The sequence below is a fragment of the Podarcis raffonei genome, chromosome 9, assembly GCF_027172205.1.
Source record: "Podarcis raffonei isolate rPodRaf1 chromosome 9, rPodRaf1.pri, whole genome shotgun sequence".
Taxonomy (NCBI): Eukaryota; Metazoa; Chordata; class Lepidosauria; order Squamata; family Lacertidae; genus Podarcis; species Podarcis raffonei.
The window spans coordinates 75,561,800-75,588,621 of record NC_070610.1 but is presented as its reverse complement, the minus strand read 5'-3'; the positions used below and the strand labels follow the sequence as shown (position 1 = coordinate 75,588,621).

The following is a 26,822-nucleotide window of genomic DNA, read 5'->3' as shown; positions in this document are numbered from 1 at the left end:
TGGGATCATGGCAAGGAGGGAGAGATTTTTTAAATTTCACTTTAAATACTCGCTGCCTGTTGTGGTGCCAAGATTGTTCAGGGCTCTTGGGTACCAGTTACATTAAATTAGGAATGTGTGTATTAATTCCATTCGAGCAACTAGCCTCAAATCTACTTTGACCCCTAAACATATGGGGTTATTTCCTCCCACTGCTCCCCAGACATCAGTAGGGCATTAGCTTCCTTGCCCAAGTCTTCAGGATGGGGCGAGGCACAAGGAGGACTAAATAGCGTCGGCGCGTAGTAACAACTTTCAGGTTTGCTAATGACTGTTGCAAGAACTCGTCCCATAAGCACCTGGCGATACTATTCAAAAGACGCCCATTTTAATAAATGGGGGCAGCGAGTTTGTCATTGCAGTCCAGGGCGTTCTCTTCTGCTGCAAGTCAGCCACACCTTGTTTCGATGATCACTGAGCACAGTCGTGCCAAGGTCTTGCACAGCTGCCTTCAGGTATCGTGTTTCGAAGTGTGTTCTAGTGCATGTGCATTTGATGGTTATCGTGATGCGCTGGGTGTCTTTGAGGACCCGCTGCAAGAGCTGCAGCTGTGAAAGGATGCTGACAAGCTGGAAGGTGTGCAGAGGAGGGCAACCAAGATGATTAAGGGTCTGGGAACCAAGCCTGATGAGGAATGGTTGAAGGAGCTGAGTTTGTTTAGCCTGAAAAAGAGGAGACTGAGAGCCATGTTCAATTATCTCAGGGGCTGTCACATGGAAGAGGGAACAAGCTTTTTTTTTTACTCCTGCTCTGGGGGGTAGGACTCAAACCAATAGCTTCAAGGTACAAGGAAGGGATGCGGTTGGCGCTGTGGGTGGCGCTGTGGGTTAAACCACGGAGCCTAGGACTTGCCAATCAGAAGGTCAGAGGTTCAAATCCCTGCGACGGGGTGAGCTCCCGTTGCTCAGTCCCTGCTCCTGCCAACATTGCAGTTCGAAAGCACGTCAAAGTGGAAGTAGATAAATAGGTACCGCTCCAGCGGGAAGGTAAACTGCATTTCCGTGCGCTGCTCTGGTTCGCCAGAAGTGGCTTAGTCATGCTGGCCACATGACCCGGAAGCTGTACACCGGCTCCCTCGGCCAATAAAGCGAGATGAGCGCTGCAACCCCAGAGTCAGTCACGACTGGACTTAATGGTCCGGGGTCCCTTTACCTTTACCTTACAAGGAAGGACTAAACAGCTCAGGACCACAATACCTCAAGGACTACCTCTTTCCATATGAACCTACCCAGATCCTGAGATCATCTTCTGAGGCCCTTCTTTGTGTGCCTCCTCCTCAAGAGGTCAGGAGGGTGGCAACACGAGAACAGGGCCTTCTCTGCAGTGGCTCCCCATCTGTGAAATGCTCTCCCCAGGGAAGTTTGCCTGGCGCCTTCATTATACACCTTTAGGCACCAGGCAAAAACGTTCCTTTTTAACCAGGCCTTTGGTTGATCTGTTTGACATCTCATGCCCTTTTAAAACGTGGCTCTTTTCTGGGCTGTGTGTGTTATTGGGTTGATGTTTTTATTCTGATTATATATGTTGTCATCTTTTCTGTGAACTGCCCTGGGACCTCAGGGTATAGGCCAGTATATAAACTCAATAAATAATAATAATAAACGTCAGGAAGAACTTTCTGACAGTAGGAGCTGTTGGACAATGGAACAGACTCCCTTGGGAAATGGTGGACTCTCCTTCGTTGGAGGTTTCTAAGCAGAGATTGGATGGCCATCTCTCATGGATGCTTTAACTGAGATTCCTGCATTGCAAGGGGTTGGACTAGATGATGCTTGGAGTCCCTTTTCCTTTAGAAAATCCTTATATGTAGCCCAATTTTGTTCCATGTTTTTCTTTTTTACCATTATCACGTCTAAAGGTGAAATTCACCAGGGTGTCTTAGGTTCCAGTAATTCCTTGTACTTTACCCATACTCTATATATTGGTTTCCTTATGATGTGATTAAGAAATCCCCTGTGGACTTTCACCTTTTCATATCCTAAATAAGCATGCCACCCATAACGGTTGTTAAACCCTTCCAAATCCAATAGGTCTCCATCTTGTAATGTTATCCACTCTTTCAACCAATCTAAGCAGACTGAGTCATAATACAAATTTAGGTCAGGTTGGAGTCCTTTCCAGCTCTACGAGACGATGATTCTAATATTCTACAAAATGTGTCTGTTTACCAGGAATGCATTTCGTGAGCCTCGACAGGGCAGACACAGCACACTGGTTTCATGCTAGCTGCAGTCACTGATTTCTGTTGCCTTCTCTCAACAATCCCAAGCCTTGGTTTTGATCGGGGAAGCCCCTTAGTTCCAGCACCTCTTAGGTGGGTGCCATTGCTATTCTAAGAGAACAGGAGAGGTGTTCATGGCGAGTTCCGGCACTTCTTTTTGTTAAGATAATATCTGTATTCCACCCTTCACCAGAAGATCACAGGGCGGTTTACAGTGTAAAACCACAAAAATGCATGGCACAACATCAACGAGAACAACCAATACCCCCCAGTCCCAAAGAGTCTTCTGCTGCCCATGTCGTGCCGCTCTTCCCATTTCTGAATTAGCATGAAATCAGTTCAGCGCTCAATAGCTGGCATTCATCTTCTATAGGGGAAAAACATGTCTGGCCCATAAGAGCTTTGATGGCAAAATCCTGTGTAGACCAGTTTTGTCGTGGTGAGACTTAAACGAAACCACAGGGTTTAAATTTTTTATTTCTGGAAGTTTCAGCTTTAGGGTGAACTTGCACAGAAGTGGGATTGTTCTGCATTCATGGGAGCTTTTGATTCCGGAGTGTCAAGCAGTTTGGAGTGCATTTAAATAGTTCCTCACTTAAAACAGTTGATGATGCTCAAGCGATCGCTGCCATTATTCACTCCCCGGAACCACAAGCTCTCTGCGCTCTTGCCTCTAGCAGAACACGATCTGAATGTATTATGTAGTCCAAGGATCCGTGTGATTTGCTGGCAGTCTTGTGCTGTTGTTCATTTACATTTATTCAGTTTATATATTGCCCTTTTTCAAAAGATCCCAGGGTGGTGTACAACATTAAAATCACATTGCAGAACTTCAGTGATAAAAACATAATAAAAGGCATACTGAGAGAAAGCATAATAATGATAAAATAGTCATGCACACTTTCACAGGCTATAGATTATTTAATATTCCTGGGGGAAAAGGAATGTTTTTGCCTGGAACCTAAGGACGTGCAATGGTAGTGCCAGGCGAGCCTCTCTGGGAGGAGCATTCCACAACTGGGGGGCCACCACAGAAAAGGCCCAGCTCTTTAAAGAAGTTGTAGGCCAGCCCTGTTCATAGTAGAAGCCATGGTAGAAGCTGACAAAGTGGTGTAGGACAGTGCTGAAGCTCGTACTGTGTGAGAGTGTGTGTGTGTGACTAACGTGGCTTTCTAGATGTTGCTGGACTCCAACTCCTATCACCCCCAACTTGCATGGGCTAGTAGCTAAGGATGATGGGAGTTGTAGTCCAGCCACGTGAGGAGGCTCGGAGGTGAGCCACCCCTGCAATAAAGGACGAAGTAGGCGAAATCGGGGTCTCAATCCAAGTCTCCTGGATCAGGCCAGACCTGCTTCTTTCGCATTGTGCCCTCCAATATTGGGTGCCGAGTGTGAGCAAAGCATAGAAACGGCACAATATTCGTTCCCATTTGGGTTGGCTGGCAACAGTTACGTTAAAGGTAAAGGTAAAGGGACCCCTGACCATTAGGTCCAGTTGTGGCCTACTCTGGGGTTGCGGCGCTCATCTCGCTTTATTGGCCGAGGGAGCCGGCGTACAGCTTCCGGTCATGTGGGCAGCATGACTAAGCCGCTTCTGGCGAACCATAGCAGCGCACGGAAACGCCGTTTACCTTCCCGCTTGAGCGGTACCTATTTATCTACTTGCACTTTGATGTGCTTTTGAACTGCTAGGTTGTCAGGAGCAAGGACCTAGCAACGGGAGCTCACCCTGTTGCGGGGATTCGAACTGCCGACCTTCTGATTGGCAAGTCCTAGGCTCTGTGGTTTAACCCACAGTGCTACCCGCATCCCTAACAATTACGTTACAAAGGCTTATTTCATTTAAAAACAATTGGTACCAGATCTTGAGTCATAAATGTCACCGGTGTGCAGCAGCAGAGCAGGACTTCAACGTCGTCGTTTGTGAAGGCAACCATCGTGTCCTCCAGACCTAAATTATTTTCAGCAATGCATGCGCAGTTCTGATGCACTTTCTTAACATGAAATATGTCGTGTGGAATGAGAGGAATCAAGAACCTACAGTGCTGTTCTTTCAACTTGAGTTGGGGAAGCAAAACCTTCCGATCCTCCACCCCCCTTTACAAAAAATGCTTTCCGATACCCCCCCCCCCTTCTTGATTCAGTGTCGTTTGAGGCTGGCATGTACCAAGTGTTCGCTGCGTTCTGCATGTTGTTTCCGACCTGTCAGCAGCTGTTAAGGCTGTGACAGCGAGATAAAAGGCGACGTTCTGAAGTCTGAAGGTTTCTCGAAACCACATCCCAGGCTCTGACAATTCTTGTTTGCAATGTTCGGAAGTAGAATTGAGCAGAGCTCGCACACAGCTCTGAGTTGCACATGACTGGCAGATCTGCTTTGTGGGCATCGGCTGAGGATGAGGACAGTTCTCACGTTCTTGGGTCCATCTTTCGGCACAGAAGATGGCTTTGCAAGTTAGGCTGCCTCTCGCTGTTTGGGGCACACGCTCTGGTCGCCAGTTGCAACCGTCATGCGCCGTGGGTCCTAGCGCTCCCTGACACGATGTTCGTGACAATATCGGGTAAAGTGAAATCCCTCCCATTTTTCAATATTTGTGTGTGAGTGTGTGAGAGAGAGAGAAGTAATTTGAACGAAAAAAATAGTGACATGCTTTTCTTTCTGAAAAAACAAAACCAATGTTTGTGTGTGTTTCAGTAACTGGGGCATGACTCTGTTTTGCCCCTCTGGTTGTGGTGCTCAGCAGGAGAGTGCTCTTGTGTTGTGGCTTCCAGGTGCAATTAAGGCTATTTTCAAGCATCCTTTTTGCTTCTGCTCAGTATGCGCAGTGCCTCTGCACTTTATGTTTAAGAGCAGGAAATCTTGGACTCGGAGCCTCTTATTGTCCATCTGTACATTTGAGCGTTTAAAAATAACTACCCTCCTTATCTAGCGAAGGATGTCTCCGGCAATAGCAGGCATGCATTTCCTCGGTTTGAGTCATAGCGAAATAGCACGGAGGGAAAGAGAAAGGAGATGTTGACAAGGAGACCCTGGATGGCGAAGCTTTAAATTCAGCTCTTGCATGGGAGAATAGGCAATATGGCTTTGGATGAGATTTACGTTTTTCTCTTAGTGAGAGCCGCTTTCCGAGCATCTGTTGACATATTCTGCCTTGAACGAAGGATGCTTTATATAACCCACTTGAGCTGGGGCACTTTCGTTGCTCCTTTTATTCTTTGCACCCCGGAAAGCAGAAGTTCTGTGCTGCAGAAGCACATTTTGGCGACCCTCCTGCTGCTGTTTCCCCAAATCATTTGGCAAACCTAGAAGCCTGGCTTATTACAGGTGTGTACATTTCCTTGGGGACGTGGGTGGCGCTGTGGGTTAAACCACAGAGCCTAGGGCTTGCCGATCAGAAGGTCGGTGGTTCGAATCCCCGTGACGGGGTGAGTTCCCGTTGCTCGGTCCCAGCTCCTGCCAACCTAGCAGTTCAAAAGCATGTCAGAGTGCAAGTAGATAAATAGGTAGCGCTCCAGCGGGGCCAGTAAAGCGAGATGAGCGCTGCAACCCCAGAGTCGGCCACGACTGGACCTAATGGTCAGGGGTCCCTTTACCTTTACGTTACATTTCCTTGAGAGCATCTGGTCCAAGGAGGAACTCGCTTTTCAATCAGATGCTTCACCTGTTCCTACCAAAAGCTTAAGCCCACCATTTCCCAACTGAACATTAAAGGTAAAGGTAAAGGTACCCCTGACCATTTGGTCCAGTTGTGGCCGACTCTGGGGTTGCGGTGCTCATCTCGCTTTATTGGCCGAGGGAGCCAGCGTACAGTCTCCCGGGTCTTAGTCTTATACTCTAACCACTGTGACGCACTGGTAAAGGTAAAGGGACCCCTGACCGCTAGGTCCAGTCGTGGCCGACTCTGGGGTTGTGGCGCTCATCTCGCTTTACTGGCCGAGGGAGCCAGTGTACACCTTCCGGGTCATGTGGCCAGCATGACTAAGCTGCTTCTGACGAACCAGAGCAGCGCACGGAAACACCGTTTACCTTCCCGCCGGAGCAGTGCCTAATTATCTACTTGTACTTTGACGTGCTTTCGAACTGCTAGGTTGGCAGGAGCAGAGACCGAGCAACGGGAACTCACCTCGTTGTGGGGATTCGAACCGCCGAACTTCTGATCGGCAAGCCCTAGGCTCTGTGGTTTAACGCACAGCGTCACCCGTGTCCCTGTGACGCACTGGGGATTGTACAAAAAGAATAATTACATTAGTAATTATTTTGGCCCTGTTTTGTGGATCAGATCCTGACAGATAACACATATTTGGACCAGTTCCTATTTCTAATGCTCTACAAAGACTTGGTTTATCTTTTACAAATAGAAGAATGCAGAATCTGGATGGATGCAGATGCACGCACATCAGTCTCTACTTCTGTTTTCTTCTTTGGTCTGAACTCTGCTGCCTGAGGAACACATAGTTCAAGCTTGCAAAGCTTTCAGTGAGCTATGTAAGCAATTTATTTTCATTTTACATCTGAAATATAAGGGCCTTTTGATTTTGTTAGTTTGGTTCATAATACCGAAAGCAGAAAGGTATTTTGTCACTTCTAAAGAGGAACGAATGGTATTATGACTAGGATAGAAAAAGGAATTGGGCCTTGTTTGCATTTGGATGCAAATCTAATTAATCCATGTGTCCTGAAGCGGTATGTGAACCAAAATGCAACTCTTCTTCAAAATCTGCACTTCTGTAACCATAAAAAATGTGCATATTATGGGAATGTGTGCTTAAGAATGCATATATTAGTGAGAAAAACATAGGAAGATGCACTGTATTAGGGGAAATCACTTGCAAAATCTGCACGTTGTGCAAAATTGCAAAGAAAAATATGTCTGTTAGGATTAATGGATGCTAAAGCACTGAGGAATCTCTGGGAGGATTTTAAATAAAACATCTAGAAAGCGATGTGGAAATGAGGCAAATGGAACCTATGTTTGAAAAATGAGAAACGAAAAAGGACAGATCCACACTATAAACATTTGTGAACGAGGTTGCGCTTCTGAGAAAGTGGACTCTGGTCAGCAGAAACGTTTGCCATAATAAATTTCTTGTGCCTTTTAAGATGCCTCAAGACTCTTGACTGGTTTGGCAGCTGTAGACCAGCAGAGCTACCTTTCTGGAAATTGGGGGAGAGATGCAGTTGCGCTGCTAGATAAGGAATATACAGACAGCTTTGACGCTGGTAATCATGTTGTACGGATGCCTGATTATCATCTTCCAAAGCAACTACTCTATTCCGAACTTAAAAATGGAAAGCGTAATGCTGGTGGTCAGCAAAAGAGCTTTAAAGACTGTCTCAAGGCTAATCTAAGAAAAATGTAGTGGTATCTTGGGTTACAGATGCTTCAGGTTACAGATTCCGCTAACCCAGAAATAGTACCTCAGGTTAAGAACTTTGCTTCAGGGTGAGAACAGAAATCGTGTGGCGGCAGCGGGAGGCTCCATTAGCTAAAGTGGTACCTCAGGTTAAGAACAGTTTCAGGTTAAGAACGGACCTCCAGAATGAATTAAGTTCTTAACCCGAGGTACCACTGTAGTATAAACACGGACAACTGGGAAGCACTGGCCTGCGAGCGCTCCATTTGGAGAGCAGCCTTTACCAAAGGTGTCATGGGCTTTGAAGACACTCGAACTCAGGATGAAAGGGAGAAACGTGCTAAGAGGCACACCTGGCAAATCCACACTGTGATCAGCTCCTGCCCAGAAACCTATGTCCCCACTGTGGAAGGACGTGTGGATCCAGAATTGGCCTCCACAGTCACTTATGGACTCACAATTAAGACCGTGTTCATGGAAGACAATCTTACTCAGCTATGAGTGATCGCCAAAGAAGAATAAATGCAGACAGCATGTGCAAGAACATTGAACCCCACATGGTATCTGAAACCCTCTTGCGGTCAAAGCTCTCCAATACAAACACACATGCGGAATAGTTGCGATGGAACTGGAAGCCTCTTTGCCTGCCTGCTATGCCAAAAAGCTCTGTGTACTAACAGATGGTAGTGTCTGCTGGGGCACAAGCGTAATAAAATTTGGCCAGAGACGTGATGTTCTGCTAGGCTAATGACCTGTGAAAGTATGGAAGAGGGGTCTGGTGGTTGTTAAGTGCTGCAACGGAGAAGGAAACCAAGGATGGCTATGGAAGGCAAGGCTGGAGCCAAGAGATTCTTGCTTTTGCTGATTGACTCCGCAGATCCCGTTCTGCAGCATTCCCTCGACAGTTGAATGGGACCTGTCCCCTGCGGTTCCAGCACCTGGGAGGTGGCTCCAGCCCTGGGGATGTGCCGTGGGCTCAGGGCATGTGGAAAGGGCTTCCTGATAAACCGGGGCCTTCGGCTTCGGAGCCGAGTCCACAATTCTGCCGTGTGACGGTGGAAAAATAGCTGTGGGGGCTCCGACATAGAGGGTCTGCTCTGAGTTGTTCCAAGAACAGCTTGTTCAGGCCTTGAGTCTTTCCAAGGGGACTGGAGGCAGCAGGAAAAGGCAAACAAAACTATCGAAGGGGCTTCCCTGCATGGACAGGTAGCAAAGTTTGGGGCTTTTTTTTAATTTAGAGAGAAGGCAAGTAAGCAGGTTTATGATAGAGGTGTGTGATGTGGAGAAACTAGACGTCTTGGCTGGATTTCTGTATTTATTCCTGTTTTGCTTTTTAAAAATTATGGGTTTGTGCACCACTTAGAAATTACAAGAATATTAAGCAATCCAGAAATACTTTTAAATCAAATAAACACTTACCTTTAAAGCCAAAATAAAATTGGGGGGAACATCAATTTTTCTAAGACAAGGTGAAAATCCAGTCTATTCCTAGCTAAACACAAAATCCCATATCCCAATTCTTCAGGCAACCCGTGAGGTTTGGATTTTACTGCCTTTTGAACTTATTGGAGTTACTCAGAATATAACAGGGCAGACAGAAAGACAACACACACATATAGAACACAGGCGACATTTAACTCTTAACCCTTGGTATTTTCTCCAATCATTAAGAAGATATTGGCAGAACGAGACCATTGCAGCAGAAGAAGTCTGTTTGTTAAAAAAGCACCTTATGAAAAGAAAGTTTTGCATCTCCTCCAAAATGGGAAGCGAGGGAGCTTCTTTGTGAAGACAGTCCTCTAGCTGTGGAAAGCCTTTCTTTCCATGGTACCCGATAATAGAATAATCGATACAGGAAGAGAGTGCCTTAAAGCATGGGCAGAGTGCCTTCTCCCTCCGCACAGATTGACCACAGCCTGTCATTAAGAAACAGGGGGTCAATTGTCTACCAGCCCACCCATTAATCCTAGCTTGCCAACTCTTGAATTCGCTTCAGCCTTTTGTTACTTTACTGGCGGCGTACAAAGGTAAAGGTAAAGGGACCCCTGACCATTAGGTCCAGTCACGGACAACTCTGGGGTTGCGGCGCTCGTCTCGCTTTATTGGCCGAGGGAGCCGGCGTACAGCTTCTGGGTCATGTGGCCAGCATGACTAAGCCGCTTCTGGCGAACCAGAGCAGCGCACGGAAACGCCGTTTACCTTCCTGCCGGAGCGGTACCTATTTATCTACTTGCCCTTTGACATGCTTTCGAACTGCTAGGCTGGCAGGAGCAGGGACCGAGCAACGGGAGCTCACCCCGTCACGGGGATTTGAACCGCCGACCTTCTGATCGGCAAGTACTAGGCTCTGTGGTTTAACCCACAGCGCCACCCACGTCAGCGGTGTACAAACCATGCCTTTAATGCACATTTTAATAACATAAATTCCCCCAAAGAATCCTGGGAGCTGTACTTCATGCTTCATAAAGCTACAATTCCCAGCACCCTGAACAAACTACGGTTCCCAGAATCCTTGGGGCCATTTTCTGACAGACTCTTCCTTCCTGGTACTGACTAAAGCTCCGCGTGCCCGCCGTGCATTTAAAGCACCCACCCCCTAGAATTTGGGGAAGTGTAGCTTGCCACTTGCAGAGCTACAATTCCTTCACAGACGCCAGCTCCCAGGTTTCTTTGGGTGAAGTCGCATACTTTAAATGCTCGGCGTATATGAAGCCTACATGTGCGCAGGGTGAGTCACAGGCCGGGGTGAGCTGGAAGACTCAGAAATGCCTGCCAAGCTCATGGGCTCATGTATCACCTCTTTGTCCTCCTGGCACAAGCGATCTCGTCATTTGCAGTTCCACGCAGAAACACAGTGCTCTGCGAGTGACTCAAGCAGTTGAAACGCCCTGGGATTTCTTGTCTGTGGAGTCGGGGGGCTGCTCTGAATTGTAATGCGTTCTCCTGCAAAGCGTATTTGAATGTTGGAGAATTCTGTTGGAAACTGAAATGGGAGTGGACGTTGCCAGGGTTTTTACGTTTGTCTTGAGGTCAAGAATGGAAATCACGCAAGCAGATATGGTCACTGGTTTTTTTTAGTCCACGATTACTCCATCAATAATTACGTTGTGTTGCGCATTGTTTCTGACATTTCCATTCCGCTGAAATGCATTGACATCAATTGCAATTACAGTGGACGCGAATGTGATCTGTGCGGGATGCACGTTCGCAACCAGCAGCACCGCGTCTGCGCACACACGGTTTGCGATTTGGCACCTGCATATGCGCAAAGTGCGATTTAGCGCTTCTGCACATGCACAACAACCAAAACCTGGAAATAACCTGTTCTGGTACTTCTGGTGGTCAGTAACCTGAAAAAACGTGACCTGAAGCATCTGTAACCCAAGGTATGACTGTATTGAAATCTTTTTCAATAGCAAGATAGCAAGACGAATAATGTACATTTTTGCAGAAGCCTTTTGCAGAAGCATGATGAAAAGAGCGCTGATTGCAAATTAAAAAGGACAGGGCAGAAACTGCTGCCTCCTTGCACACCAGGTCCTGGTTGCGTTAGGAACTTAAGGGCTGTTTGGTAGACAGCGGAGCTGACACAGCAAATCCACTTGCTGCAAAATTCTAAGTCTTGTTTTTTGGTGTGTCTTCTTTAGCAAAGCATACGAAGGGAAGCTGAAACACCCTCAAAATGTCTCAAGGGGTTTTGCATATCCCTAGCTGAGAACCGGTTTTCGACGCCACAAATTGCCATGCATTTGCATTGTGCAAAGCGCAGAGAGCATGCCACAAGGCGGTCATGGTACATGCACCCAGCACCATGTGACAAGGCACGGTAGATGTTCCCCGTAACTGCTAAGTGTGACAGCTCTCTGTGACAGCTGTTTTCTAATGGTGCATTCATGTCGAGTTCACTTCCTTAAATAATATAATGAACCTCCTCCAAACCTTGCCCTGTAAACCAAGTGGAACACAGGTGTGGCAGATACAGCATCTGGAATCCGAATGTGAATGTCGTCTTCTGCATTTTTCATGCACCCAGCTTCTCAGGACAGGAAAAGCACCTTCAGCTAGCTATGTGCATCTTCAGGTCTCCCTCACCAACAGAAGATCTTGCATTTGCAAACCCAGAGCCAGTGTGTTGTAGTGTAGTGGTTAAGAGCTGTAGTCTCGTAATCTGGGGAACCGGGTTCGCTTCCCCGCTTCTCCACATGCAGCTGCTGGGTGACGTTGGGTCACGGAGATGCCCCCAGAGGAAGATTTTGTGCTATCTCTCCTCTCTTATATAATAATAATAATAACAATAACAATAATAATAATAATTTTTTATATCCCCAGCCACTTTGAGCGGCTTCCAACAAACTATTAAAAATACAATAAATCATCAAACATTAAAAACTTCCCTAAACAGGGCTGCCTTCAGATGTCTTCCAAAAGTCAGATAGTTGTTTGTTTCCTTGACATCTGGTGGGAGGGCTTTCCACAGGGTGCCGCTACCGAGAAGGCCCTCTGTCTGGTTCCCTGTTATCTCACATCTTGCAGGGAGGGCCCTTGGAGCTGGACCTCAGTGTCTGGGCAGAACAATGGGGGTATACTGGGCCGAGGCCATTGAGAGCTTTGAAGGTCAGCACCAACACTTTGAATTGTGCTCGGAAACGTACTGGGAGCCAATGTAGGTCTTTCAAGACCAGTGTTATGTGGTGTCAGCGGCTGCCCCCAGTCACCAGTCTAGGTGCCGCATTCTGGATTAGTTGTTTCCGGGTCACCTTCAAAGGTAGCCCCACATAGAGCGCATTGCAGTAGTCCAAGCGGGAGATAACCAGAGCATCCCAAGTGGACGCTGCCTCTTTCTGATCTGCTCCTGTGCTGATGGTGACTGCCTGGGCAGAAAGGAGATTTTTCTGTACATTTCTTAAGGTCACGGTTTTTAGGGCTCGTTCACCACTGTGGCTTACATCTGATCCACCCCAAAGCAGCTGAAACTATTAACCCAGCAAAGCTTTTGTTTGACGTAACCCCTGCCCTTTAAGCGCCTTTGCAGAAGCCATGGACTGACGCAGGATCGACCCGCCCTCCTCTATGCTGCTGCTTGCTATCGAATGATAGGTCACTCACTGGGAACGGCATGCACCACGGCAACATCTTGAGAGGTTCTGCACATTCTCTCCTGCACATATGACGTTGGGCACGCCTAGCTGCTTTCGTGTGTCCCACCTGCACACCCAGATGCTCTTCCTAGTCCTGGGCCATGGATTTCACCCTGGCAACACTGCTTCTTGGCACTGCTTTCACCTGCTTCTTGGCAATCTCCTCCATGAAACTCCTTGAAGGGGTTGTGTTTGAAGTTCTTTGAACATGTGCAGAGTAGAGTGTCTTTGGCAGAGCGCCAACACTACCTCCCTTTCCAACAGAACTGGGAGTAGGTCTGATTTACTTGGGTTTTTCCCCTCCTTACACAAAGGTGCACTGCAGGACCCGTGTTCTGTGAGATTACAGTGGTACCTCGGGTTATGAACTTAATTCATCCCAGAGGTCCGTTCTTAACCCAAAACCGTTCTTAACCTGAGGCATACTTTCGCTAATGGGGCCTCCCGCTGCCACCATGCCGGCGGCGTGCGATTTCCGTTCTCATCCTGGGGCAAAGTTCTCAACCCGAGGTACTACTTCCGGGTTAGCGGAGTTTGTAACCCGAAGTAACCCGAAGCGTTCGTAACCTGAGGTACCACTGTATTGTTGAAATTCAGCACAAGGTGTTTTATCGACTGTGGGGGAAGATGTCATTCATTTTTGATGAAAACAGGAATTGAATTTGTGGCTGTTTGCTTATTCATTCCATATCCATAATGCAATCAATTATGCAAATGATACTCTGTTGTTGTTGTTGTTGTTGTTGTTGTTATTTATATCCTGTTTCTCCCCAGACTGGGACTCAAAGTGGCTTACACAAATTAGAACCACAGAGATGAAATATAAAAAGCTTTTAAAAAAGAAGTTAAAATGTAATTCAACATACAGTTGTACCTTGGGTTACAGACCCTTCAGTTTGCATGATTTTGGGTTGCACACCGCGCCGAACCCGGAAGTACCGGAACTGGTTACTTCAGGGTTTCGGCGCTTTGCACATGCACAGAAGCGCTGAATCGCAACCTGCACATGCGAACATGCGGCGCTGCTGGTTGCGAACACTGTGGGTTGCGAACGTGCTTCCCGCACGGATCACATTCACAACCAGAGCATCCACTGTATTTCATTATGTCCTCACCCCCTTTGCATTGCATTTCCTCTGCATTGAAATGAATGCTGTGGAATGACTTATTGACGACGTAATTTACCTAGTTCATTCTGTAAATTATGTAGCTTACGTAATTTGGCCACAGTGGACGGCGAGACAAATAATGTACATTTTGGTGGAATTCCAGCTGCAGTGGAATGGAAACAGTGTGGCCTGCGACTTATACAGGGTGGAATGGAAAAGGATGCTTTCTTACACCCCCAAGGTGTTTAATAATAATAATAATAATAATAATAATAATAATAATAATAATATAATTAATTATTATATTTATATACCACCTTTCTTTCCAAGGAGCTCAAAGTAGTGTACACGGTGTAGTGGTTAAGAGCGGTGGACTCGTAATCTGGTGAACCGGGTTCGCTTCCCCGCTCCTCCACATGCAGCTGCTGGGTGACCTTGGGCCAGTCACACTTCTCTGAAGTCTCTCAGCCCCACTCACCTCACAGAGTGTTTGTTGTGGAGAAAGGAGAATGTTAGCCGCTTTGAGACTCCTTTGGGTAGTGATAAAGCGGGATATCAAATCCAAACTCCTCTTCTTCTTATATGTGCACAACAACCCTGTAAGGTAGGCTAGGCTGAGAGGCAAGGGCTGGTCTCCAAGGTCCCCCCAGTGAGCATCATGGGGCTGCGTGGGGATTCGAACCCTGCTCTCCCAGGTCCTATTCCGACACTCTCAACCGCGGCGTTGCAGATTGTGTCCCACTGTTTGTATTGGTAGGTTCTCCTTGTGGGAAAACAGCTTGTAAATGCTGACAGATTTCATTCTCCCCTTCTCTCTTAAACACTAACATAGATGTGGCCTCCCTGCTGGGAGAAATCGAGATGTGTGAAAGAAGTTCAAGATGTTCTGGCTTTTGCCCGGGAGGGATACCCTCTCGCTGTGAAAAAGGGCCTGCTTCCCACATTAGCTCTTTTAGGGAAGGAGCGTGCAGCCAGCGTTTACTCACAACAATAAAAACAAAACAGCCACCCTCGGCCCTGAATGCATTTTGGCACAAAAGCACCATTTGTTTGGCGTGTGTGTCCAGCCGGCTGGCCCAGAAACTGCAATCCTGGCTGCCTTTTGGGAAGGCAGATCTAGCCAATAAATTCCAGAATTAGCAGTAAACAGACCCATTTCCTAGGAAACTCTGGCATGAGGTCGGAGGGGAAATCCCTGCTCGTTTGGCCCAAGCAGATCCTCCGCCGCTGTGCTGGACCATGTTTGGAAGGGACCATGTTTAATGTTGGAAAAGATGGAGAGCAGGGGACCTCGTCTGCAGGAAGGTGCAAGAGCCACATCGTTCGGGGTCGCTAAAAGAAAAGGAGGTGGTGAAGATCTCCAAAAGGACCTCTTTTCAAACTAAGTGGGTGGGCAGTAAAACGGCGAATGCAATTCAGTGTAGACAAATGTAAAGTGATAGGGGGCGGGAACCTTAATTTTGCATATATGCAAATGGGTTCTGAACTGGCGGTGATGGACCAGGAATGAGACCTTGGAGATATCTTGATGAACATGTCAACCCAGTGGGAGCAGCTCTGAACAAGGCAAGTTCGGTGCTGGGGATCATTATAAAAGGAATGGCGAATAAAGGTGCCAGGATCCTAACGCAGGGATACAGATCTGTAGTGCAACCACATTTGGAAAACTGTCTGCAGTTCTGGTTGCCTCACCTGTGAATGCGGGTGGCGCTGTGGGTTACACCACAGAGCCTAGGGCTTGCCAATCAGAAGGTCGGTGGTTCGAATCCCCGCAACGGGGTGAGCTCCCATTGCTCGGTCCCTGCTCCTGCCAACCTAGCAGTTCGAAAGCACGTCAAAGTGCAAGTAGATAAATAGGTACCTCTCCGGCAGGAAGGCAAACGGCGTTTCCATGCGCTGCTCTGGTTCATCAGAAGCAGCTTAGTCATGCTGGCCACGTGACCCAGAAGCTGTATGCCGGCTCCCTTGGCCAGTAAAGCAAGATGAGTGCCGCAACCCCAGAGTCAGCCTCGACTGGACCTAGTGGTCAGGGGCCCCTTTACCTTTACTGTCCTGCCATGTGATGCCGAAAACCTTCCTGACACAGCACATGCGGAAGGCGTTGAGGTGTCGCTCCTGGCGGTTGCAAGTCGCCCACGACTCACTTCCATAAAGTAGCATGCTCAACACGCAAGCCTGGTAGACCTTCATCTTAGTATAGGACGTTAGCGTCACATTCTCCCATACCCTTTGTGGGATTCAGTAAAATGGTTATTACCATACTTTTCAGTGTATAAGCTGAGTATTTTTTACTTTAAAATAATGTTAGAAAACTTGGTTGTCTTATACAAGGGTAGAGCATCTGGGGGACGTGTGATTGGTTGCAGCCACGGTGATTGGGTGGATGATTGGTTGCTCGCACCAAGGGATGCTGTGGATTGGCTGCCGATTCGTGAATTGGGCGTGAGATTGTTGTCTGCTGTTTGTGAGTATGCATGTTTGCTTTGGCGACGCGACCAATTGTCAGCGATCGTCAGTTCTGTTAGTGATTTTTGTCATCCCATTATACCTGAAGGAGCGTCTCCACCCCCATCATTCTGCCGGGACACTGAGGTCCAGCACCGAGGGCCTTCTGGCGGTTCCCTCACTGCGAGAAGCAAAGTTACAGGGAACCAGGCAGAGGGCCTTCTCGGTGGTGGCGCCTGCCCTGTGCAATGCCCTCCCATCAGATGTCAAAGAGATAAACAACTACCTGACGTTCAGAAGACATCTGAAGGCAGCCCTGTTCAGGGAAGTTTTTAATGTGTGACATTTTAGTGTATCTTTGGTCTTTGTTGGAAGCCGCCCAGAGTGGCTGGGGAAACCCAGCCAGATGGGCGGGGTCCAAATAATAAATATTATTATTATTATCCCACCCCACACTCAAAAGCTCAAAAACTCTGGGCAATCCTCCCCCCAAAAAGCTCAACAATTCTGGGCCATCTCCCCCTTCCCATTTCCTTAAATTTGAGTCCCCCAGAATATAGGTGGTCTTGTACACGGGGGCGTGTTGTACGGCTCCTCAGCCAGAGCTAATTGATTTGTGTGACTTGCTTGCTCATTCATTCTCCCTGTATTTTGTCACTCTCTTTATTGTGCAACCATGAGGAGCTATCCACGGCAGCACTTCTGCAGGGGAGAAAGACAGGGCTGCTTGCTGGAGCAGCTGCCTTAACCTTAATTGCCTGCGTTCTGTCACTTACCTGAGGCTGCTAGCTAGGAAAGCAGTAGGAAAGGAACTTTGCTTTCCAAAGCAGCTGCTTTGGCTCCTGCTGTTCTGGGCCTGACTCTGTCTTTGTCTGGTGAAGTGTCAGAGACTCTGGAGACAGGCAGGAATACAGTGGTACCTCGGGTTAAGTACTTAATTTGTTCTGGAGGTCTGTTCTTAACCTGAAACTGTTCTTAACCTGAAGCACCACTTTAGCTAATGGGGCCTCCTGCCGCCGCGCCGCTGGAGCACAATTTCTGTTCTCATCCTGAAGCAAAGTTCTTAACCTGAAGCACTATTTCTGGGTTAGCAGAGTCTGTAACCTGAAGCGTATGTAACCTGAAACATATTTAACCCAAGGTACCACTGTACCTGCCCCTTGCCCTGTCTTTCTATACGGTGTAGAAAGATAAATTCTCTGAAAAGTACAATAGATAGTCTGCCGCAACATGGCATTGCCACGCAGATGCATGAAAACAGATTCTAAGATTTTGCACCAGTGAATTTGCTCCCGTGAGCCAGTGGCTGCAATCTCAAATGCACCCGAGTCAGACCAGAAACAAAATGAATTTGAAAGATTTGCTTAAGTTGCAGCACAGGAACGATGAAGATAAACACACCCAGCGATATCTGAAATACAAAGAGAGAAAATAATGCATGAGAAAATAATGCGGAGGAGAGCAATTTGTAAAGGGAAAGCATAGTTAGACTAGCAAATAAAGGTTTTTTTTAATTTAAAAAATTGTTATTATGCCCTGATTCAAAACCTCCAGAAAAACCCCTTCTATCAGTTCAAACTAGTTAAAGAGTTACTAAACTGCCTTATAGCAGTTTAACCTGAAGAAGCTGTGTGGACGAAGGAGGAAAGTTGAGAAAGATGAAATGGTTGAACAGGATCCCAAATGGCATAAATCAGAAATTTGTTCAGGAAAAAATAGAGGAGAAGTGTTTAAAATTGAAAAAAGTGATCTCAGCTTGACTAAAGCCTCGCCAAGCTTTCTGTTTCCAGGCAGATGGAGAGACTTTTGTGCCTTTGAAGGAGACAGCTCTGCCTGCTTAAAACCGTGAAACACAGCACTCTGGAGCAATGTTTGCTCCCACTTCGTTCCTGGAGATTCTCTTCTGCCCTGCAAGCAGACACGCGTCTTCGAAAAAGAGGAGTAACAGGATCATATGCCTGTTGTCTTTGTCAAAAAAACGAAGATCATGGCCACTGGTCCCATCACCTCCTGGCAAATAGAAGGGGAAGAAATGGAGGCAGTGAGAGATTTTACTTTCTTGGGCTCCATGATCACTGCAGATGGTGACAGCAGTCACAAAATTAAAAGACGCCTGCTTCTTGGGAGAAAAGCAATGACAAACCTAGACAGCATCTTAAAAAGTAGAGACATCACCTTGCCAACAAAGGTCTGTATGGTAAAAGCTATGGTTTTCCCAGTAGTAATGTATGGAAGTGAAAGTTGGACCATAAAGAAGGCTGATCGCTGAAGAATTGATGCTTTTGAATTCTGGTGCTGGAGGAGACTCTTGAGAGTCCCATGGACTGCAAGAAGATCAAACCTCTCCATTCTGAAGGAAATCAGCCCTGAGTGCTCACTGGAAGGACAGATCCTGAAGCTGAGGCTCCAGTACTTTGGCCACCTCGTGAGAAGAGAAGACTCCCTGGAAAAGACCCTGATGCTGGGAAAGATGGAGGGCACAAGGAGAAGGGGACGACAGAGGACAAGATGGTGGGACAGTTTTCTCGAAGCGACCAGCATGAGTTTGACCAAACTGCGGGAGGCAGTGGAAGACAGGAGTGCCTGGCGTGCTCTGGTCCAGGGGGGTCACCAAGAGTTGGACACGACTAAATGACTAAACAACAACAACAACAACAGGATCATGGGATTGGAAACGGCAGTCTGTCAGAGATGCCATCAGGTTCAGAGGTTGATCATCTGCTGTGCTTGCAGAAGGTCTTGGGTTCAATCCCAGGCTTCCAGACTGAAACCCTGGAGAGGGCTGCTGCCAGTCTGAGTAGACAGTATTGGGCTAGATGTGCCCAATGGTGTCACTCTGTATAATGCAGTTTCTTGTTCTGATTTCTGGGCCTGCCTTTCCGTCTTGCTTCTAGACTGGAGAGAGGCGAACAGCCTAATTTGAGCTCAACAGACACCAGCCCAGGGGAGAGCAGCCACATCAACCTCGAAGCACCCTACTTTCGCCTGCTTGCTCATTTCATTTATTTGTAGATAACTGTACCGCTTAATGTATTAAAGTCTCTCCAAGCAGTTTGTGTTAAAGGGCTTTTAAAATAAAAGTAAAATTCAGCAAACGTTTCCTGAAAACTAGATCAAAACAAAGGAAAAGTGCATGTCACCCGTAAAACTGAGCCCTGCACATACCGGAACAACTGCCTCACGTAATGTGTGCGAGAAATGTCAGCCTTTATGTCCCCGTCTAATTTAATTCCGTGGGATCAGTGTTGGGTTTCCTTCGCGTTGTTTACCCTGAGGCTTTGAGCTCTGTGTGAGCTGGCCGGTCATTCTCCTCTCCCAGGCTCCCAACGCTTGTTGACATTTGTCTCATGCTCTTTCTCGATGAAAAGGTATATTTGGTGTGGCATGAGAAGAACCTGGCTGCTGGGCCAGACCAAAAGCCTGTCTGGTCCAGGGTTGGATTCTCAACCAGAGGCTGATGGAGGAGCCTGCAAGGGGCGCATGGACAGGGCAAGAACACTCTTCCCACTGGTTTCCCAGCAACTCGCATTCGGAGGCACGCAGTCTCTGATCCCAGAGACGGCATGCAGTTAACGTGATCAGTAGCCATTGTCTAGTCACTTTTTAAAGCCATCTGAGATGGTTGCCATCACTACCGTGCTTCCTTTATTCTTTCCCCGAGTCTCCCATCATTCAGCTGTAAGGAATGACCCCGTTGGGTCTTAATAGCATGACAGGAGGAGGAAAACCTCTCCGTAATATCCAGGCATAGTTTTATGTATCAAGCCCACATCCTTCTGCCCAGGCTGCAAGGCCCTTGGTCTTCGCTTCACACCTTCCTCCTGGCAGAAATGCATTCCTCAGCTGGAATGTGGCCTTCTGTCAGATAGAGGTCGTCTCCAAACCATCCCCTTCTCACCATTTTATTATTCTGGGAATTGTGATAGTGTCTCTTTCTTGCTGGGAAGGAGATAAGTGCTTGTGTGCTGTTGGGGTAAAACCTTTGTGTGCAGGATGGAATGTAGCCTGCAGCCTCGGTTCCCAAGTTTTTCTCTACTCTTGAGCTGTTTCAAAATTGCTGATGGCGGAACACTTAATTTTTATTTTATTTTTTTCCTGCCTGTCACAGCAAGTGCAATGCGCTGTGTTAGATGCTGCATGGTTTGAAATCCCATCTGAATGGCTTATTTCGTTTCTTATGTATTGCATTTTATCCATAGGATTCAAGCGGCAAGGCAATGTAAGATGCAAAATAAAAATGTAATTAGCAATCAATACTACTACTACTACTACTACTAATTTATTTTTATCCCGCCCTCCCCAGCCGAAGCCGGGCTCAGAGTGGCTAACAATAATAAAAGTAACACAGCATTCTAAAATCAATTCATTCTAAAATCAATTCAGAATCAAATTAATGGCAACCATTGGGCTAGTGTTCTGTGAGGATTACCAAAGGAGGGGGTCAGACTGTGCCTTGGCCAAAGGCCTGGTGGAACAGCTCTGTCTTGCAGGCCCTGCGGAAAGATGTCAAGTCCCGCAGGACCCTAGTCTCTTGTGACAGAGTGTTCCACCAGATCGGGGCCACAGCCGAAAAAGCCCTGGCTCTGGTTGAGGCCAGCCTAACCTCCCTGTGGCCTGGGACCTTCAGGATGTTTTATTTTGAAGACAGTAAGGTCCTCCATGGGACATACCAGGAGAGGCGGTCCCGTAGGTACGAGGGTCCTAGGGTTTTAAAGGATAAAACCAGCACCTTAAACCTGATCCTGTACTCCACCAGGAGCCAGTGCAGCTGGTATAGCACCGGGTGAATGTGATCTCGCAGCGAGGACCCCGTAAGGAGTCTCACCGCGGCATTCTGCACCCGCTGGAGTTTCTGGGTCAGTCTCAAGGGCAGCCCCACGTAGAGTGAGTTACAATAATCCAGTCTGGAGGTGACCATCGCATGGATCACAGTGGCGAGGTCAGGGCGAGAGAGGTAAGGAGCCAACTGCTTAGCTTGGCAGAGATGAAAAATAGGGATATTTAACGCGATGGATATGCGTAGATGTTCCATGGAGCTTGCAGACCACTTGGGGACCCCCTGTCTTGTGTACAAGCCACATCCATTGAGCCTCCCACTTCCAGAGCCCCACCAGCCCCCACCAAGCGATCCCCAGATTCCTGGGTCATGAGGCAGACTAGGGCTGTAATAATAATAATAATAATAATAATAATAATTTATTATTTATACCCTGCCCATCTGGCTGGGCCTCCCCAGCCACTCTGGGCGGCTTCCATAAAAACCAAAAATACACTAAAATATCACACGTTAAAAACTTCCCTGAACAGGGCTGCCTTAAGATGTCTTCTGAATGTCAGGTAGTTGTTTATCGCTTTGACATCTGCTGGAAGGGCGTTCCACAGGGCGGGCGCCACTACCGAGAAGGCCCTCTGCCTGGTTCCCTGTAGCTTTGCTTCTCACAATGAAGGAACCGCCAGAAGGCCCTCCGCGCTGGACCTCAGCGTCCGGGCAGAATGATGGGGGTGGAGACGCTCCTTCAGGTATACTGGACCGAGGCCGTTTAGGGCTTTAAAGGTCAGCACCAACACTTTGAATTGTGCTCGGAAACGTACTGGGAGCCAATGTAGGTCTTTCAAGACCGGTGTTATATGGTCTCGGCGGCCGCCCCCAGTCACCAGTCTAGCTACCGCATTCTGGATTAGTTGTAGTTTCCGAGTCACCTTCAAAGGTAGCCCCACGTAGAGCGCATTGCAGTAGTCCAAGCGGGAGATAACCAGAGCATGCACCACTCTGGTGAGACAGTCCGCAGGCAGATAGGGTCTCAGCCTACGTACCAGCCTACGTAAGCTTTAATTAACTGCTAGATTAATCACTGAGAATTGCTCCCTCTATGTGTGTTTTTAATTGCAGAGTGAACCTTGCCTCGCAATTGATAGGCAGAGTTGGGATTGTTCAGCAGTTATCCCTTTCAGTCTGCAGAAACTCATTTCATTTCCCTTATGCTAACATAGTTTGAGGGGGTAGCAAATTAAAGATGTGCGGTTTTGGGCAGGCGTCCTTGTTCCCTAAACCACCTGCCAGTTTTGCATTTCAGGGTGAGAGATGAGAATGACTTCCTTCTAGCAATCCAAAACAAGAGGCAACTGAATCTGACAATGATCAGACGAAAACTGGAGCCGTCACAATCTCTTAAATCTGGATCTCCTGCAATACTTGTTGGCTTTGCTGATGCTGCTTTGATGTGTTACTAATAATAGGAAATCATATTCTAGGTTCCTCAACATGACAAAGCACACTTATCAGGAAGTAAACGCTCCTGAACTCAGTGTGACCTCATTCCGGGTAGATGTGTTGAAGACCGGGTTGCAGATTATCTCCCGGTCGAAAAGCAACAACTCCTTTCCTCCAGCCTCCTTACAAAAGCGTCTTCAAAAGATTAGGATACGAAATCAAATCACTTAACTAGTAAATGGCTGGCTAAAATCCGCAAGCGCTCAAGTTCAGTTTAGTTCCGCCTTTGTGTGGCATTTGATGTGTCTTTTTTTATTCCTCGTATCAGTTGCAATAACTGTTGTTGTGGAAAGAAAGAAAAATCTGGTCAAAGAAAGTGTTGGAAGGTGACTCTGAGGATCATCTAGGGCAGGCATCCCCAAACTCGGCCCTCCAGATGTTCTGGGACTACAATTCCCATCATCCCTGACCACTGGTCCTGTTAGCTAGGGTTGATGGGAGTTGTAGTCCTAAATCATCTGGAGGGCCGAGTTTGGGGATGCCTGATCTAGGCCAGCCTTTCTCAACCTGTGGGCTCAGATGTTGTTGAACTACAACTCCCATCACCCCTAGCTAGCAAGGCCAGAGCTCAGGGACGATGGGAGTTGTAGTCCAACAACATCTGGGTACCCACAAGTTGAGAACTGCTGATAGGCCAAGGTCTCCCAAACGTGGGTCTCCAGCTGTTTTTGAACTACAACTCCCATCATCCCTAGCTATCAGGACCAGTGGTCAGGGATGATGGGAATGGTAGTCCAAAAACAGCTGGAGGGACAAGTTCAGGAAACCCTGAATCCTAGTCCAACCCCCTGCCTGCAATGCAGGAATATGCACCTGTCCCTTATGGGAACCAAACCTGCAACCTTGGCATTATCAGCACCTTGCTCTAACTAGCTGAGCTATTCCTCACCACATCTCTGTCTTTTGTGTATAAAGAAAGAAGAGAAGCTAATGATAAAGGGAATTTTTTAATCGTTAAACTGTGGGATCCTCCCCAGAGTTGCAGCGATAGCCTTATCTTCCTCCTGGAATTTGCCTAATCCTCTTTTAAAGCCATCCAAATCGGTGTCTGTCAGTGGATATTGCTTAGGAAGCATGGGCTCTGTGCTAGCTCACCATATTGGATGCAACATCCCTCTTAGTGCCAATTGCTGCGCATTCCAGTACACCTTCTCTCGCGTCCTGCTTGCAGGCTCCCATCCCATAATCATCTGGTTGTCCATGACGGGAAACGGGGGAGTGGGCTAGAACGATCCAGCTGCACCCTTTTAATATTTTTCTGCTAAACCTTCACAGCAAACAAAAGAGAACACAAAGCTAACACATCATAAACTATCCATTATCCAGGTCATTCCCCGCCAGAATTTAAAACAAAATTTAGATGCTATAGCCAGAACCTTGTTGCGGTTAATGAGTAGAAATTATATCTGTTGCTGATCTGACCCATGTCCGGGAGGGGCCTTATCTAGCCAGCGAAGAAATGCGCTCCTCTCTTCTGAGAAAACTTGGAGAACAAAAGGAGGGTTGTGTGGGGTGTAATCTTAAGTGGTTCTTAGCCCCTAGGTGAGGCTGAAGGTATTTTCCAGCGGAGTGCCGAACGTTTTGCAGGTGCAAGCACTTCCCAACGCAGGGATGGGATGGGAAATTTTCAGGCATGGGACGTCCTCAGGGCTCTCGCAGAAGCGCTGCTCGGGGGCCCTGTGTCGCAACGGCTAACCTCTGATCTTGCCAAACCCGCTAGAGGAGAGACTGCAATCTGCATGTTAAGGAGGTGTGTGTGGGACAGGGACTGCAGGCGACTTGCTCCAGGCCCTCTGAGAAGAATGCGGCTGCTGGCACGTCACCAAGGATGCTCTCTGGCTATGTGAGCAGAAACAGGCCTCTGCACAAAACCGGAAAGGGGCAGTGGTCTGTAAAAAAATAAATTGATGCTTCCATGCACAAATAGTTTGCAACGCAGGCGTGGCTGTTTTGTGGCCAGCGGTACGGCTGTCACATTTGAGGGTTGGCATTCGTCTATCTCAGGAGACAACGGAGGAGTGTGCCTTTGGCCGTGAGGTCAAGCTGTTGGCAGACTGCAGCACCTGCTGCGGCTGCAGAGACCGATGCAGGAGTGACATGTTTCGCAGCCGGGGCAAAGGAAGGCGTCCGGTTCTGCAGATGCACCAGGGCGTTTCTTCTCCTCCTCTGGTCCTAGAAATGGGCTGTATAAATGGCAAAACGGGCCCTAGCTCAGGGGGAGCACATCTCTTTGCACGCAGAAGCTCCTGGGTCCAACGGGTTAGGAATGTCTCCAGCCTCATGCCCTGGAGAGCAGCTGCCGGCCAGTGTAGCCAATACTGTGCTAGATGGAATAGCGGTCTGACTTGAGCATAAGGCAGTGTCCTGTCTAAAGGATCACAGAGAGAAAAGCCTTCAACGTTTACGGGTCCTGGTGGCTGCGAGTCCTGGTGGTTGAGTTTCCTAGTACAGTGATACCTCGGGTTAAGTACTTAATTCGTTCTGGAGGTCCGTTCTTAACCTAAAACTGTTCTTAACCTGAGGCACCACTTTAGCTAATGGGGCCTCCTGCTGCCGCTGCTGCATGAATTCTGTTCTCATCCTGAAGCAAAGTTCTTGAGGTACTATTTCTGGATTAGCGGAGTCTGTAATCTGAAGCGTTTGTAACCCAAGGTACCACTGTACTGCCTGCAGGTGTTGAGGATTGCATTTGGGACCTTTTGATTTATGCCAGATTAGCTCAGTTGGATAGAGCACAGTGCCGATAACACCAAGGTCGTGGGTTCAATAGCCATGCAGACCACCTGCGTATTCTTACATATTCCTGCATGATCCTCAGGGTTCCATCTTTAAAGGTAAAGGGACCCCTGACCGTTAGGTCCAGTCGTGGCCGACTCTGGGGTTGCGGCGCTCATCTCGCTTTACTGGCCGAGGGAGCCGGCGTACAGCTTCCAGGTCATGTGGCCAGCATGACTAAGCCGCTTCTGGCGAACCAGAGCAGCGCACGGAAACGCCGTTTACCTTCCCGCCAGAGCAGTACCTATTTATCTACTTGCACTTTGACGTGCTTTCGAACTGCTAGGTTGGCAGGAGCTGGGACAGAGCAACGGGAGCTCACCCCGTTGCGGGGATTCGAACCACCGACCTTACGGTTTTACAAATGCAGGGAAACCTGCCTGTCATTTCCCCACGGGCACCTGGTTGGCCACTGCGAGAACAGTATGTTGGGCCTTTGATCCTGCAGGGGGCTTCTGATATTCTTTTTGCAGTGCATCTCTTCTTTGCACAGTCCCACTGTTTGTTTGTGTCTTGCTTTTCTACTTGGCTCTGCCCTGGCAAATATATCAGTCACTTTGTGCCATCTCTCATATGCCTTTCCCCCTCACACTGGTGGACCTGGTGCTTAGCTCCCCAACATACATGCCAACCTCCCCACCGCCAAATTGAAGAGCTGCTGCTGCACTTGGGTCCATCCTGTGGACATCCCATAATGCGCGCCTGGTTGGCCACCATGAGAACAAGATGCTGGGCTAGATGGGCTGCCGACCTGATCCTGCATGATTCTTAGAATCATCGAATTGTAGAGTCGGAAAGGACCACCAGAGTCATCTAGACCAACCTTCTGCAAAGGCAGGAATCTTTTGCCCAATGTGGGGCTCGAACCCATAACCCTGAAATTACGAGTCTCATCATGCTCTGCTGACTGAGCTATCCAGGTAAGACTTCACATCCCTAATCCACAAAAGCTTTTCCCGCAATATATTTGATAGTCCTTATAAAGTAGCGCAAGACTCGTTTGGGCTGCGTCACTGGACTTGCCTGCAGCGATGGCTGGTGCCCGGTGGGACTGGAAGGGGGGGGGAAGGACCACAGCAGGCGGAGCCAGCGTGAATGAGAGGCGGAGCCACAGCTCAATGAGAGGCGGAGCCAACTAATGCTAGTTAATACCCCATATCCCCCTGCTCTTTGGCAAGGGGGCACCACTCTCCCACTCACACAAGGCAGTCCCATATCTAGAGGGAAGTAAGGAACCCAAGAGTCCCACAGGCTGATTCAGTTCTTCAAAGGCAACACAGAGGAGGAGGTTGATTCCAGCTGGCAGCGCCACCCCCTGGACTGGTTGTAAGTAAGTACCAAAGCAGGCAAGGACAGGCAGGTGGGCTGAAGTTTGTTGGACAGCTGGTTGCCCTGATAAGTTTACAAGGACCCTACTGGTTGCAGTGGCGAACTCTGATCTCTGCAAACTGAATGTGAATTTTGGGAAGCTG

At 48.0% G+C, this 26,822-nt stretch overlaps 1 protein-coding gene across 4 annotated transcripts in view; it reads left to right on the top strand.

Annotated features, from left to right (window-relative positions):
• The window catches only part of SLC4A11 (solute carrier family 4 member 11), a 241,052-nt gene that overhangs the window by 40,038 nt on the left and 174,192 nt on the right, over positions 1-26,822 (top strand). The window contains exon 1 of one of the 4 annotated variants that reach the window (XM_053402102.1): positions 4,479-4,818. The exons of 1 other annotated variant lie outside the window; for it this stretch is intronic. In XM_053402102.1, coding sequence (XP_053258077.1) covers positions 4,617-4,818 — 202 coding nt within the window. In that variant the 5' untranslated portion in view covers positions 4,479-4,616. Of the gene's footprint in view, positions 1-4,478; positions 4,819-26,589; positions 26,681-26,822 lie in introns of those variants that run through there. 2 more of the 4 variants (XM_053402101.1, XM_053402107.1) reach the window with 2 other exon arrangements.